The sequence below is a fragment of the Penicillium maclennaniae genome, assembly GCF_028827695.1.
Source record: "Penicillium maclennaniae strain IBT 15551 chromosome Unknown utg000003l:1.0-5670915.0:1.0-5674809.0, whole genome shotgun sequence".
NCBI lineage: Eukaryota > Fungi > Ascomycota > Eurotiomycetes > Eurotiales > Aspergillaceae > Penicillium > Penicillium maclennaniae.
In genome coordinates, this window is record NW_026623215.1 from 91,079 (window position 1) to 105,976 (window position 14,898).

Below are 14,898 nucleotides of genomic sequence, written 5' to 3' on the forward strand. Positions count from 1 at the left end.
CTTGCTGCATATATTGGGCTAGGAGCGGATAGTGGGGCATTCTGTGATGTTTGAGAGTTTTCCTCGCAGGCAGGGCAAGACAAACACACTGTTGCTCTCCTATAGTCGTACTTCTCCTAGCTGCCGACCGGTTCGCAGATAGATAGGCAGGGGCGGGTCTCCTCACAGGTACCCTCTTCATTAGTTAGATCCAGGCCCACGTGCTAACTATACTAATAGGGGTCCAACGGAAGGCCTGCGCGGCCTACTCACAGTCCACCTGACTGGGTACCTAACCGTCTACCTCACCGTCTACTGATATCACTTACTATCTGGACCTTTGAAAATAGCGATGAGAGTTGTTCAATGTAATGTATGAGTATAGAGACTATCTGTTCGCCCTTTACTCAAATGCACCATTCTTGGTTCACCTATGTACTCATAACATGGAGTTCTTATCCTTGGAGGCACTGGGTTCATGAGAAATGTTCAACTCTGGCCACCATGGGTACTCAGGGCAGCTGCTGTTTCGAGGATCGGTCTCAAATACTGGCTTGCGCTTTTCAAGAAACGAGTTGACCCCTTCCTGGTAGTCACTGAAGAACAATTAGACGTCTGTCTCCTCATCCATCTCGCTGGGGAAAACATACCTTTGACCGATCATATGATGGAACACTCGAGACTCGAGCAAGTGCGCTGCTTCCGGGGAGACGCCGCCTTCCCACATCAATGCCCGGCTCATCGAAGAGGCCAGCGGACTGACATTCTCCGCCATGTCCTGAGCCAGCTCCAAGGCTCGAGGCAAGACCTGAGAAGCCTGAGGAAGCACTTCGGTAAAGAGATCACCAAAGTACTTAGCCAACGGCGGATACACAGCGCCAGTAGTGATCAAATGCATGGCACGCGAGAAGCCAACCAGACGGGGAAGGAAATAAGAAGCACAGGATTCAATGGTAAGCCCCCGCCTGGCAAACACGAACCCGTATTTGCTCTGTTCGTGGCATATACGGATCGCAGCCGGCAATGTCATTGTCATTCCCACGCCAACGGCTGAGCCTTGAAGTGCAACGATCGTTGGCTTATGACATCGATGCATCGCCAGGCTGACTCTTCCTCCACTGGTGAAGGAATGATCAGGACCGAAACGCCCCATTTAGAAATGATCAGACACTTACATGTCACGAAAATCAGCAGCTCTACCCTGATTATTCCCGAACCCAATATCAAGATCCATGCCGGCGCAAAACATCTTGCCCGCGCCAGTTAGAACAATTGTCTTGACCCGAGGGTCAACGTGAAACAGTTTGAAGGCCAATGTAAGGCTATCGGCCATCTGTGGAGTGAATGCATTATGTTTTTCTGGTCGATTCAATGTAACAATCACTACTGAGGTAGCAGCTGGGGCTCCGAGAGGACAATGAGATATTTGGATATGAGTGAGCTCGAGGGCCTCGTAGGAGGTGGGAAGATCGATAGCAGTCGAATTAGGTGGCATTGTCTCGGAATAATGGTTCCGTTTGTTCAGAGGTAGTGGTCTTGTTCCTCAATAAATCATAGACTGGCCAATTCAGGTGAAAGCGGAACCCTCATCTTGAGGCGGCCTCCACAGTGCCTCGGCCCGCAGAGGCCATTTGGGCTTGAGCGGAGAAGATTAGCAACCACATGTGGCCAGAAACTGGTCACTTCTGAATTATATCAAATTCGTGCCTTTCCAACTCGAACGAAGAGGATTGTAGTGAAGGGTGGGAATGTAACTATATCTCTGGAACCCATAGTTCCTACATCAGTCCTACACAAGTCTCGAAAGAACGAAAGAGATAACCAAATGATGGAGTGCCGGGACCTTGGGAGCAGGCAAATTCAAGATATCTCAGAATGTGACTTACGCAGAGAGCCCCGGGGAAAGGAACAGCAAGAACTCCAGAGAAATGCCTAGATTGATGTCTCTAAAAAGCTGTAGAATCAAGTATGGAGGTCCCTTTAGATGGTCTCCTTGGGAGGATTGCATGGTTTCCAGAACTAAAATGGAACTAATAAGGGAATGAGCTAGCGCAATACCACTTGAGCTAAACGTAACTCACCTATGTGTAATCTCTGGTAGACTAGAATTCTCCAAAATGAATGTTTCTCCAAGCCATAATCACTTGGACCCGCTGGCTGGATTCTGCAAATATATTGCAAGCTTCATTCGAGACGTTGGAAACCGTTGACATGACCCCACTTAAGTGTCAAAAGAAGATAAGACGAAGCGTCGGCTACGTGATTCCATGATGCCGGGGGGAGTGGGGTCCCTATCACCCATCGCTCAGGCTGATCTAGTCGAAATCAGAATGATAGGACCGAGCGAAAACGAGAACGACACAGTGGATTCTGGATCAGGCCAGCTACGAATCCCCGCACGTGGACTTCACATGAAGGATCCACCGATCTCGGCCCTTTATCCTTATCAATCGAACAACGTGCCTCGGGCCATTGACATCATGAACCAGAATTCGGGCCCTTTATTGAAAGCTACCCCTTCTTCCTACTCAATTAATCATAATTCTATTTTTCCTATTTTCGTGTTCATATTGTTCATATCATGGCTGATCACAACCAGGGCTGCAAGATTACCCTCTACTGGTAGGCTTCTCAGGGATATGCTCAAAGTTGATACTTATGCAAAACCAGGCTCGAGCAATCTCGAAGCCACCGCATCCTGTGGCTACTGGAGGAGCTCAAATTGCAATATGAGCTGAAGACTTTCAAGCGCCGCGCTGATAAGCTCGCGCCCGCGGAGCTCAAGAAGGTCCATGCTCTCGGCAAGTCGCCTATTGTCACAATCGAGGCCCCGGGCTCCGACAAGCCGATGGTCCTCGCCGAGTCCGGCGCCATCGTTGAATACCTTTGCGATCACTTCGGCTCGGGAAACCCTACCTTGGTGCCCGAGCGCTATGTGGCCGGTCGCGAGGGCCAAGTCGGCGGAGAGCGTGAGGAATGGATGCGCTACCGGTATTTCATGCACTACACCGAAGGCACTCTGATGCCCTTCTTGGTGATGACCCTCGTCAACGACAGTAAGTGGGAATTGTATTGCTCGTGGGTTCTGGCACAGTGGGCCCATGCTAACATGTTTGAAGCCATCCGCAACTCGCCTCCATTCTTCATCCGGCCCATCACCGGTCTCGTGGCCTCGCAGGTCGAGGCTGCTTTCCTCACCCGTAACGTTGAGAGTAACTTGGCTTTCCTAGAGGAGCAGCTGAAGACTGCCCCCGAAGGCGGTCCCTTCCTCTGCGGTAAAAACTTGACTGCGGCAGATATCCTGATCAGCTTCCCGGTGATCGCTGCCGGTGGACGAGTACTTCAGGACAAGAAGAATCAGGAAAAGTATCCTTTGTTGGCAGGATATGCGAAGAGGCTGCAGGAGGTCGAGTGCTACAAGAAGGCCGTGGCCAAGACTGAGGCCGTGGAGGGAACCTTCTCTGCCTCGATGTAAGTTGCCGAGGCAGGCTGGATCCGACGACGACCATGTTCCATTATGTATATGCCAGCCAATGTTATTGATATCAATTGTCATCAAAGGGCAACGCACAGGATTTGTTGTGCTTGGTAAATTGACTACTCCGATTGGCGATCCCCGGAGAGTGGATATTTAAGCGGGGAATCGAGAGTCTCGACGAGACAGGTACTAGTGTTGTGAATTTCGAATGGTCATGATTGAGAACAGAAGCCAGTCAGTAAATCCAGTCCAATTGGCGAATAGTACGAGCAATCAGGAGCTCAGTCACCGTAGAGAATGTGTCCGTCTGTCTATATCACGTGACCAGAAAAACCGGCTGACACATTGCATCATGTGACCTGAACCTCACCTGGTCCGCACGTCTGCAGATGTGACGGTTCTGTGTCTACGCTACGAGTGACATCGCAACCATGGCCGGCCCCAGCAAGTGTGAGTACCAGAGTTATGTCGACCTACATCAACCCAATCGCTAATCAATTGAATAGCCCTGATCCTTGACCCGGCCCTCCAGAAATACTACGGTACATCTTCCTGAACCCCATCCCCTCGGTCCCCGCGCTTCACATGTCCCTGAGCAGGACAGGATTGCTCTGCTGTAATTTCTAAATGGATTTTGCCTCTTGATTCGTCCACCCGTTTCATGCCGCAGCATGCCGCAGCCTTTACCGAGCTTTCTACGCATATAGAAACTAACCAAGCCGACAGAACTCAACGCCAACCGCTACAAGTACTGGCGCTGGAACTCCCGCCATGCCTGGATTTCTTTCATCTACATGGTGGCAATTCCCGGTGCTCTGACCTGGGTCGCCTACAGGACCGATGTATGAATTGATAACCGCCCGCCCTCCCGGTCTTTTAATTTGCGCGTGAGGAGACTTATCTGACTATCCTACAGGGCAAATACGAGCTCCGCGGTAAGCGCAGGGGTGATACCATCTCGGAATGGTGAAGAACAAAGGATTGATGACCTGGATCAGTGGAGTCTCAGTCATCGCTTGGCGAACTAGTGATATGCGAACTCTTCCTTACACGGCACTACCGCGATTCGCCGGAGGACTCGAAGCGAAAACTGCTTTTTTTTTCTGCCGGTACCTCTGACCGGGCTATGTACCTTATCACAAGCATATACCGCATTTGATTTTCTTCTGTTCACTTCGCCTGGCGGCCACTTATGGGAACTAGGGACCTTGGGAACCAAATGTAGTCAATCTTGGAAAGACGTATCTTGTTATCCTCAATCGAACATGATCATAAATTGTTGCGAGCGGATGTTTTGGTCTTCCGTAAGCGCCGCACGTTTAAGATTTTCTTAATTGCACATTCGTTGAATCTTTAATATGGGGCCCATCCTCGGCGACCACCACGTCCACCACCCTCCGGCAGCCTTTCTCCTCGCTTCCAATCGCCTTGAGGAAGAATAGGAGAGACCACCACGATCCCCGCCTCGAGCACCGCCCCGACCACCTCTTCCAAACCCATTATCCCGGAATGCGCGCATGCCACCACCTCCCGCCCCAGGTGGGCCGGAAGCACCACGAAGCGCAGGCGCAACTGATCCGTCCTCAAGAGGAGGCAAAATGGCGCACTCAACGTAATCTCCGACAATGAACCGTACGTCTTGCAACGCCTTGTCTGCTTCCGAACCCTGGAAACGCAACGGGCCTGGCCGCGGTCGCGGCTCCGCACGACCGTCTGCGTCCTCCTCGTTACGGTATGGACTGTCTCTTGGCGCAACAATGACGCTTCCCAGGTCCTTGCTAACGTATCGACCGCGCGCATCGGGGCCCATAATTGCCGCACCGCGAGCGTCGGGATAGATTAGACGAAAACAAAGGCGGGTACCGATGGGCGGATCGGGGAGTAATGAAGGCAGCGCGGAAGTAAGAAGCTGCGAGAGTTCCCGTAGCGTACATGATTGCCATGTATAGATCTCGAGGTGAGGGGGTAGCGGCGCAGCTGGCGGAGGAGAAGATCCGCGAATACTGTTGGGCCCGCTAGCTGGACCGCCGCGCCGGGGAGGGACAGGGATACTGTAGTCGGAAAGGTTGTGGTAGTTGTTGGCTCGGTAAAAGAGCTTTAAATGAAATGGAGTTGTGGTCTGGCGGTCAATTGGAGCTTTGGAGCCTTCTCGCGAAGGAGCAGCCATGATGGCAAGGCGAGCCGCGTGCAGGAGCAGTACCGGAGCAATGCAGAGAGAATTTCGAGCTCGACAAGCGCGTCGGAAGATTATAGTGTGAGCTCAGTCTGCTCGTACTGAAGCTTTGAAGCGATGTGGTTGAGTGCGGAGGTGGGAAAGGAATTGGAGAAGACCCGAAGCTGTCGGGGTTTCCGACCTTTCTCAACCGAGCATTCTTTTCCTTCTGCCACATCACCGACGCCTCGCTTCAACGGATCTATCACAGCGTCAATAATTACTGCGCAACTTATCATATCTGACCGAATCTGATACCGTCTCAAAAAAAAAGCCTGCGCCGGGCAGCCTTACCCATCATGGATTTCGCTGCTCTCATGTCCAAGGAGATCTCCAAGGCCAAAGCTCCCAATGCCACCAAGTCTTCTAGCGGAGAAGAAGGTCAAGGATCACCCGCAGAGCCAACAAAGAAATACCTGCGCCGAGGAGAAATTGAAGCTGCGCGCATCGCGGCCTACAACGAGGAGCAGGAACGGTTACAGAAGGAGCGTGAAGATCGCTTGGCTAACAAGCGCAAGTTCGAGGAAGAAGAGGCAAATCGTCGACGGGAACGCGAAGAGAAAAAGCGCAGGCTCGCCGAAGAATCGAGGAAGAAGAGAGAGGAGGAAGAGGAGGCACAGGAGCGTGAACGGCGACAGAGACTCGGTCTTCCCGAACTGCCCTCAAAGAGTGGCGACAATACCCCGGATCCCGAAAGCCAGCAGGAAGAAGACATTGAGGAAGACGAGCTCATCGAGAAGCTTAGAGGGCTTGATGAGCCGGCGCGACTGTTTGGAGAGAACCATCGCTCTCGACTTCGACGATATCGTCGCCTGGTTCAGCGCGCCGCTACGCAGCAGAAAATGACAGATGGACCAATCCCTACGAACTTGGAACCTGTTCCTGGTGGGGAGATGATCATTCCGGCCAAGATACCCAAGGAGCCCGAGGGACGTCTATTTCTGCTTCGTCAGCTGGCATCCTATTTCAACATGGTTTTGTCGGAATGGGAGCTTGCTCTCGCCAAGCGCGATGTAACTGTTCGACAAAGTTTCCAAGGAAAACAAGCATACAATGCTATGCTGCAGTCTCGAGAAAACATGAAGCCGCTGTACCGCCGACTTGAAAAGGCGGACTTGGAGGATGGGCTTCTAGAGCCGATCGTGGAGATTGTCCATAAAGCACAGCAACGGAAATACGTCGATGCTAATGACGCATATCTCCGTGTGAGCATTGGAAAAGCGTACGTTCCCTCTCGTGCCCCAATAGAGACAGAGAATGCTAACCAAGCGATAGTGCATGGCCCATTGGTGTGACCATGGTTGGTATTCACGAGCGCTCTGCGCGTGAAAAGCTACACCAGAGTGACCAGCAGGCACATATTCTGAGTGACGAAGCAACACGCAAGTACTTGCAGAGTATCAAGCGGTGCTTGAGCTTTGCACAAGTTCGCTGGCCCCCCGAGGATCAGCTCCAGATCATGGGTTAGATTGCCACGAGTGATATGCTGTTTCATATACCCATAGCGTTTCAAATTGGATATTTATTGCCCGTATAATTTGCACCAGTAACTGTACATCGATTTCCCGGATGATCTCAAACCCTGAGATATGCTGCGCGGGCCTGGGCCTTAAGGCAGGTTTGAATCCACTTCTCTTTCCTCGCTCAGATTACACTCTTACCCGACCATGTTCATCGCTCTTTTGTGTACATTCAGTCTCCTTGGTCCACTGTGTTTGATATATAAGCCGCCTGGTTCGCTGATCCGCTTCTTTCAACGTCGCTGGCCCGATGTCATATTTCGTCACGCAACCGCCGAGAAAGTGGTCGCGTTGACCATTGACGACGCCCCGTCCATACACACGCGCGCTATTCTCGACCTCTTAGAGTCAAATGACGCGATCGCCACATTTTTCCTGATTGGGTCTCAGGTACCTGGTAAAGAGGACGTTCTCGTCGAGCTAGTGCGCGCTGGCAACGAACTAGCCAACCATGCGATGCACGATGAGCCATCGCGTGGGCTCAGCGATCCAGCTCTTGCGGAGCAAATTCAGGCTGTGCATGCCTTGATTCAAAATGTGTATAGCGCAGTAGACCAGGAGGGGCCTGAGAATTGGTTCTTCCGCCCAGGCTCGGGTCTCTTTAGCTCCCGAATGCGACGCTTGGTCTCGAAGTTGGGCTATCGACTTGTGCTCGGGGACGTCTATCCCCACGATCCACAGGTAGCATTTGCAAAACTCAATGCAAGGCATATCTTGAGCATGGTGAATCCAGGCAGTATCATCATTTGCCACGACCGCAGAGAATGGACGTTACCCATGCTACAAGAGGTGTTGCCAGAGCTCAAGCGCCGCGGATACCGGGTGCTCACTGTGTCAGAGCTGCTTCAGACGCGCTAAATCTACAATATCGAAACCCTTGACTTGGCTTTGACCATGCGTCCAAATAAGCGCAATGGAGTTTAAAACCCTCCAATAAGTCTAAACTCTAGAGCGTGTACATACATGATACATATCATCATCATAATCTAATCTCACCCATTACTGTGTTAGATCCTTCCACACCTGCGCCAGCGTTTCCCACCAGCTCTGCGCGGCTGTGGGTATTGTCGTCGTCGACACCTTGCTAGAAGTATCTTCTCTGGCCAGATCAGACCCGGCATTGTGATATATATGATGACCGTCTATCCCATTCATTACGGCGAGGGAGGAGGATGGGCGAGTTGACACGACGCTGCTTGGCATACTGCGCGTTGCCCTGTCGGTGTCTCGATCACCAAGTAGATGACCTGCGGTGGAGACACAGCCCCCATAGGCAAAGCGGACGAGGGAGTCACCGGTCAAGCTGCCAATTATATACACACCAGGAGCAACTTGTAAATCTTCAGTCGCTTTCGCGCGAAGGGTCTGACCGGTGACCGCCAAATCGATCATTTCATGTCCCAGTACCTCGGATCGCAGCGCGGTGTCCAGGTAGTTCAAGGTGCCCCGCCGTCCAGCAGCGTATACGAGACCCCGCACTGAACGAGTCAACGAGGAACCGTCTGCGCGACGGAAACTGACTTGAGCCAATTCGCCCACAACCTTCACGTCGGTGATTTCCACATTACATACACCCTCATAGACATCGTCCCAATTCCGATTTTCCAGGAAGGGAGTTGAACTGCCGCGGCGGCTTTTCAGCGGCTGGCTTTTGGTGGCATTTGCGGCAAGGGCGGCTCGCTTCATTAATCGATACACACCGGCGTATTCCGGGTACGCGCGCTGGTGGCAGCTCCTGAGAGGCGATGGACGATCCTCAGGGGACCATTTGAAAACATGCAATATTTTCTGGTCGGACGATGCAGATATGATTGCATCCGCGGCGGAAAATCCAGAACCGATGACGAGAAGGGGGGTGTCCGGTCTCGAGTAGGTTTGAAAGATGGGTTTCAGGATTGGTGTAGGCGGTAGCAATTCCGAAAAGATCCCGCTAGCTAGCACCACGCGCTTGCAATGGAGATTGTGGGATTGAATGTAGAAGCCGTCGGTGGTGCGGGAGATGCCTTTCAGCTCTTCCCCACACCGGAAAACGTCGTCGATGTCGACCGCCGCGGGGTACGCACCGAAGTAGTCAGCGATCTCGCGCCTTGTCGGCCGTGTGTAGGGTGGCAGGTCGTGACCAGTGGCCTTCCTGTAGTGATCCGCGAAAGAGTAGCCCGGGAGTGACAACATCGCTGCATAGCTCAGGGTTTGGATATCCCAATTGGCCCCATGGGGATCTTCAGTCCATTGGCCTCCTGGATACGAAGGCTTTCCAAAGACGAGATGCGAGACGGCTTTTTCAGGTACATGACGCCATTCCACATTGGAAGTGGTGCCAGTCTCATCAATGTCGACACTAGGCCGCACCAGCGTGTCCAACAGCACGTTAACGGGTAACGCCTGGGTCGAGTATGATAAACGAGAGGCGGCGAAATGTGCCGTCAACGCATCCACATCGGCATGTAACAGGTCAGGCGCATCTTTCAACTTGGCATCCAGTAAAGGATCTGGGTGTGGAGGGTTATCTGAGTAGAAGGGAAGATGACCATGTAGAATGTACGAAAGGATCATAGCCGACGGCCCATTGCCTATTGATGAGAAGGATTAGCATCTGACGGACGGAAATGAAGAATAAGTGAAGAGTGACGTACCGACAATGACCGTATCGGTTTCCATGGAAGGAGTCTCAAACAAATTCAGCGCTGGGGCATTCTGTAATCATGCGATGAGAATGCGCCTTGAGCCCGAAACTAGGGAAGCTGAAACGGCCATGGAGGGGAAGGGGGGGGGGCATGGAAGCAAGTCGCGGAGATCAATAATCAAGCTGACAAAAGCCCGAGGTGGGCGGGGTGGGGTTTCTCCGTTTCCATTTCTTTTGGGGGGTTCTTCCAATTCCGGCAAATGTACGGGAAATAGAAACTCGGATGAAAGTGTCAGGGTGGCATCACCGGTACGTCAAAGGTAAGAGACATGATTTCTACCCCGGATTCCTACTCGAGTGTTTCTAGCAAAGTACGTAAGAAGACCTGGCAATAACTACTCATCCTTGCGTGGAATGGCGACAGATTTCTCACATCGTAGCCCTAAGCCCTACTTCCCCTATGCGGACACTGCGGGATGCGCGTCTCGAGGTGATGCGATGCTTCGACTGTCTGGTGTCGCGATCTCCTTTCAGAGTCTCATGATTTAATAATCCCGTTTCGCGCGCATCTCTCACTTGATCGCGCCGCCAGCTCTTGCGCGATCATGTATCACCTGGCCAAGTCGCTGTATACGTATGCGACCAGCAAAGAGGGTAAGTTTGCCATCCGTCGCCCAGCTATTCCTCAATCTCACGTATTGGATTGTGCTGCAGAGTACTCTGTCCTTTTATTAGGTCTTGACAATGCCGGCAAGACCACACTCCTCTCCCAGATCAAAGCGCTCTACCAACCTCGACCCGATGGCGCCCCGGCACCCAACCCCGGGAAGACCGTCCCGACCGTCGGCCAGAACGTCGCTACAATTTCCCTGCATGACATGAACTTGAAAATTTGGGATGTAGGAGGGCAGATCTCGATGCGCGGTCTCTGGCAGAGTTACTATTCTAGCTGCCACGCCATTATCTTTGTAGTGGACAGCGCCGACGTGGGTCAAGATCCGGACATTACCCGATTGCCCTCCTTGAGTCGACGCCCGAGCTCAGTCGCCGGTCCCTCGCGAGGCAATGACCTCTTTACGGAACAAAATGTTGGCATCAACGCCAGTGGGAGCGACTTTGGGCGCCTGGATGAATGTCGACAGGTCCTGGAATCGGTTCTGCAGAACGCCGACGTCGCAGGGGTGCCCATCCTCGTGCTGGCTAATAAGCAGGACCGTGAAGATTGCGTCGAGGTGGTTCGCATTAAGGAAGGCTTCGTTCGCAAAGTGTTCGAAGGAGAAACTGGAAGCGGCGTCCGAGACAGTCGCGTGCTGCCGGTCAGCGCGCTCATGGGCTCCGGAGTGCAGGCGGCTGTCGAGTGGGTGCAGAGTCGTGTCAAGTGGAATAAAGAGGGCCGTCCACCGGTGATGCGATGATGCGACAAATGGCCTCGAACATACATGCATACTAACGTTTGATTGTATTAATTTCCTATTCCCATCAATACACCAACCAAGTTTGATCAATGGCTTTTGAAACGCATGAAACGCAAAGCTCACAACGCTCTTAGACACTATCATGGCTGAAAAGCAAGTTTGGAGCCAGAGACTCAGAATCAATTAAATCCGAGATAAGTCCCAATCTTTCAGCACTCCTAGAATCATTCCAGGGTTGCCCAAGGGCCCCGGTGCTTAGATCATTAGAGCTTCTCGCAGAGACCCCCAACACCACCAAACAGGGTAACTGTGCTTGCGCTCGCTTGAGCAATTCGATCGACTGGGTCGAAAATCAAGGAAAACTCCGTGAGTATTGCGTCTTTCGCATGCAATCTTCCAAATTTTATGGTTCTCCACTTTTTGATGTCACGAACCGTATACCACCACCCTGATGAGCTGCACCCAGAACCTCGTCAAGGATTGGATCGATCAATGAAAAGTAGACATGGCCCTACATTATGTATGATGAGATCCACCGGGAGTTCTTCTCCTACGTTCACTTGTCAGAGCAATCCCGGTCGCAATACATAGCCTCAGGTTCCGTCAATTTGACGTCATGTCGTAGTATGCATCCAAGATCTTTGACCTCTCAGATGAAGCAGACGAGAATGAAGCAAGATCAGAACATTCGGATGCGAAGTGACATAGCTATATAAGCCTTTCCACTTCCTCGATCTACGCCTCTTCCAAATATATCTTCCGTCTCATATATACCATTCCAATCCAACGTTCACTATGAGTACCTTGAACAACGTCGAGTCCGTCAGCAACCAGCAGGGCAGCTTCAAGCCTTCTATTCCCCGCGAGGGACCCATTACAGACAAGGGCGTAAGTTCTCGCTCCATTGTTCATTGTGACTTCCAGTGCAATAGACTTAACATCATCTAGCACAAGCCCGGTGTTAAGGTCAACGAGGCCGATCAGCGTCCCGAATATCACATGGAGGCTTTCCCTCCTGGCACTGCTCCTGCTAGCAACTCATACACTTCAAATGCCAACGAGATCGGCAGCCAGGCCAACAACCCCAATGTCCTCCGCTCACATGGCAAGGAGTCTACCTATACTTCTCCCGCTGACACCCTGACGGGTGCAACCTCCAAAGACGTTCACACCGGTCTCGGTAAGCCTCTACAGGGCCAGTCTGGTGTTGAACTTGCCCACGATGGCGCCCACGGCCGAAAAGAAGCAACCCTCCGGCCTGGAGGGTGTAGGTGCTTCCCGCGAGGATCACGGTATTGAGCGTCGGTTTGTCGACCAACGCGGTCTAGATCGAGAGGAGGCTGCCAACGCTGGTGCCCGTGGTAACAAGGCTGACCGTGCCGCCGAGGATATGCGGCCCGAGGGTGCCGAAACCTTGGACACTGAGTGGAAGTATGAGCCTCGCACTCAGCGTGAAAAGAAATAGATAAACCATTACGATGTTACGAGCAAATTTGGGTTTGGGTTACAAGTGGTTTTGGGTTCTTAAAACGGATCTTGATATTTTTGAGCCGACGAATGGTGTATCAATGCATAAAGCAATAAAATATATATCCCATCAAAGTTGATGCAGTGTTGGTTGTTCGAATAGGTTAGAGGGCAGTGGTCAAGAAATGCCTAGATACGGAGATGCCTTGGCAGTCGTGGAGCCTCAACAGAGAATGGAAATCCAAGGCGCGTAGGAAGTATCGGACATGTTTCTTCCTTGAAAGCAATTTAGCGGCCGAGCTATTAGGTACAATGCAAAGAATGAGTTCTATTATGTCCATATATCCGACGATACGAAATTAGTACCACGTCGTTTCGACTTTCACCGACTACTCCGGGCTGTAGTGGAGACCCGAGATTGCTCCGCCGGTTTTTTCCTTGGCCAACTTCTGGCAATGTCGATGTTCGCTCGGGGGAACCACATCTCGAGGAAAACATAGATCAAAAAGTCAATGACCACGCATAGACAGAACAGTTTGCCTGCCCAGACACCGCAGCCGTAATACCGTTTTAAGCGATCAATCAGTGCGAAGCTGCGTACTCGATCCCCACTGGCTTCCCATCCCTGACCAGGGTAGTAGCCGTAAAACTCTTCCGGGCTGATATCACCGGTGATGCCTTGATAAACCCGCTCAGTGCGCTGAGCTACGTCTCGCCAAGAGTACATCATCTTGACCTGATCATGGAAACGGTCTGTTCGCACTTTGTTTGAGCGCAAAGCGGCGATAGCCTTGCTAGTTGCAACGACCAAATCATCTTCCTCTGGTTTTGCGAACGTAGTCATGTGTTGGGGTAGAACCTCTGGAATCCCCCCCAACTCGGGTACACACCACGTACAACCCGCAGCTCGCGGCTTCGACAATCACCGTGCCGAAGGCCTCTGTCAGACTGGGATGAAGATAGATATGACCTCGGACCATGACATCTCGCACCTCTTCGTGTCGAACCGAGCCAAGCAATTCAACCTTATCCTGGAGCACATTCCGTTCCAGCATCTGTTCCAGGTCGATCGCCTTAGGCCCCGAGCCCGCAATGATGAAGCGGGTGTTGGGATTGGAAGCAAGAATTCGCGGGATCGCCGCGATCAACAGGTCTGTGCCCTTATTATAGAAGAGACGGGAAATGACCACGATTGTAATAGTATCGTTGGGTCCAATTGGTGTCGGCGATAGTCGCGGATCGACGGGAGAGGTTGGGGTCTGGTCGAGGGCGCGAGGGGTGTATGATAATGGTCGAAAGTTCTCTGCAACGACGGCATTGGGGATCACGGAGACCATCAAAGGATCGAGTGAGGCTCGAAGCACCGTATTCTCCTTGCTGAGCGAGTCAGTTGGCGATCGTGAAACTGTCCATCCACAAACTTACCATGTATGGCTGACGCAGATCGCATGATCGACATCGCTGAGTGTAAACTTTAGTAACTTGTTGGTAAGAATTGAAGCTGCATCGGCAAATCCAAAAAGAGAGTGGTCTGTAAAGACTGTTCGCAAACCCATTGTTCGCGCATGGAGTATAGCTTCCCCACAGAAGCTACTGAGACTCGCATGGCCGTGGACGATTTCGATCTGTTCCCTTATGACAATATTGCGGAAGATGGGAAAGAATGAAAAGACGGTAGGGAAAGTCGTCTCGCGGTAAATGACGAAGAAAGGGACATGGTAGATCTTTAAGCCGTTGGTGAGGTATCGTACCCCTGTCCGGCCTTTGTAAGCGTGAGTGATGATGATGACTTTGTGCCCACGGTCGATCAATTTCTAAATAATTGTCAGACTGCGCTCAAGACGCCGGTGAACGTAGGATCGCGAGGATGAAGGTCTGGCAGCATACGGAGGACAATTGATAGATGTGACTCTCGATTCCCCCTTAAAAATGTTAGTGACTCCGATCTAGACCTAATACTATATTTCGGGACAAGTATGACTTACCTGATTGAGGAAAGAAGAAGTCACTGACCATACTGTCACCATAGAAAAACAAAAACCATCGTCAGCCCACTGTGATCATCACGGTGCCTGGCGCGTTCAGAACTCACGCAATGTTATAAGGCATTTTGGCGGCTGCGGCCCTGAGGCAGCGATATCATTGATGAATTCCAGATATCATTCACACTCAGCATCCTACCCATGACGATATGTTTGCGATGG

General features: G+C 51.8%; 9 protein-coding genes across 9 annotated transcripts; 5 read left to right on the forward strand and 4 right to left on the reverse strand.

The window, feature by feature from the left end:
* Positions 1–418: 418 nt before the first annotated feature.
* On the reverse strand, positions 419–1,474 carry N7477_002111 (Enoyl-CoA hydratase AKT3-1; the record flags this gene model as incomplete). The annotated part of the gene is made up of 3 exons (XM_056963774.1): positions 419–575; positions 630–1,097; positions 1,155–1,474. 3 exons carry the CDS (start codon positions 1,472–1,474, stop codon positions 419–421), a joined length of 945 nt encoding a protein of 314 aa, XP_056823727.1.
* A 1,086-nt stretch (positions 1,475–2,560) lies between these two features.
* On the forward strand, positions 2,561–4,616 carry N7477_002112 (glutathione S-transferase; the record flags this gene model as incomplete). Its single annotated transcript, XM_056963775.1, has 8 exons — positions 2,561–2,601; positions 2,650–3,035; positions 3,099–3,450; positions 3,876–3,907; positions 3,964–3,999; positions 4,184–4,299; positions 4,374–4,392; positions 4,456–4,616. The coding sequence occupies 8 exons, from the start codon at positions 2,561–2,563 to the stop codon at positions 4,614–4,616; spliced, it is 1,143 nt and encodes a 380-aa protein (XP_056823728.1).
* A 171-nt stretch (positions 4,617–4,787) lies between these two features.
* On the reverse strand, positions 4,788–5,624 carry N7477_002113 (SAP18 family protein; the record flags this gene model as incomplete). The annotated part of the gene is made up of 1 exon (XM_056963776.1): positions 4,788–5,624. One exon carries the CDS (start codon positions 5,622–5,624, stop codon positions 4,788–4,790), a length of 837 nt encoding a protein of 278 aa, XP_056823729.1.
* A 344-nt stretch (positions 5,625–5,968) lies between these two features.
* On the forward strand, positions 5,969–7,137 carry N7477_002114 (mRNA splicing protein PRP18; the record flags this gene model as incomplete). The annotated part of the gene is made up of 2 exons (XM_056963777.1): positions 5,969–6,891; positions 6,945–7,137. 2 exons carry the CDS (start codon positions 5,969–5,971, stop codon positions 7,135–7,137), a joined length of 1,116 nt encoding a protein of 371 aa, XP_056823730.1.
* Positions 7,138–7,336: 199 nt separating this feature from the next.
* On the forward strand, positions 7,337–8,047 carry N7477_002115 (chitin deacetylase CDA4; the record flags this gene model as incomplete). Its single annotated transcript, XM_056963778.1, has 1 exon — positions 7,337–8,047. One exon carries the CDS (start codon positions 7,337–7,339, stop codon positions 8,045–8,047), a length of 711 nt encoding a protein of 236 aa, XP_056823731.1.
* A 141-nt stretch (positions 8,048–8,188) lies between these two features.
* On the reverse strand, positions 8,189–9,847 carry N7477_002116 (uncharacterized protein; the record flags this gene model as incomplete). The annotated part of the gene is made up of 2 exons (XM_056963779.1): positions 8,189–9,759; positions 9,823–9,847. The coding sequence occupies 2 exons, from the start codon at positions 9,845–9,847 to the stop codon at positions 8,189–8,191; spliced, it is 1,596 nt and encodes a 531-aa protein (XP_056823732.1).
* A 570-nt stretch (positions 9,848–10,417) lies between these two features.
* N7477_002117 (ADP-ribosylation factor family protein) lies at positions 10,418–11,227 on the forward strand (the record flags this gene model as incomplete). Its single annotated transcript, XM_056963780.1, has 2 exons — positions 10,418–10,466; positions 10,527–11,227. The coding sequence occupies 2 exons, from the start codon at positions 10,418–10,420 to the stop codon at positions 11,225–11,227; spliced, it is 750 nt and encodes a 249-aa protein (XP_056823733.1).
* Positions 11,228–12,022: 795 nt separating this feature from the next.
* N7477_002118 (uncharacterized protein) lies at positions 12,023–12,692 on the forward strand (the record flags this gene model as incomplete). Its single annotated transcript, XM_056963781.1, has 3 exons — positions 12,023–12,115; positions 12,176–12,494; positions 12,556–12,692. The coding sequence occupies 3 exons, from the start codon at positions 12,023–12,025 to the stop codon at positions 12,690–12,692; spliced, it is 549 nt and encodes a 182-aa protein (XP_056823734.1).
* Positions 12,693–13,076: 384 nt separating this feature from the next.
* Positions 13,077–14,803, reverse strand: N7477_002119 (uncharacterized protein; the record flags this gene model as incomplete). The annotated part of the gene is made up of 6 exons (XM_056963782.1): positions 13,077–13,488; positions 13,592–14,071; positions 14,120–14,508; positions 14,582–14,616; positions 14,680–14,702; positions 14,787–14,803. 6 exons carry the CDS (start codon positions 14,801–14,803, stop codon positions 13,077–13,079), a joined length of 1,356 nt encoding a protein of 451 aa, XP_056823735.1.
* Between the last annotated feature and the right edge of the window lie 95 nt (positions 14,804–14,898).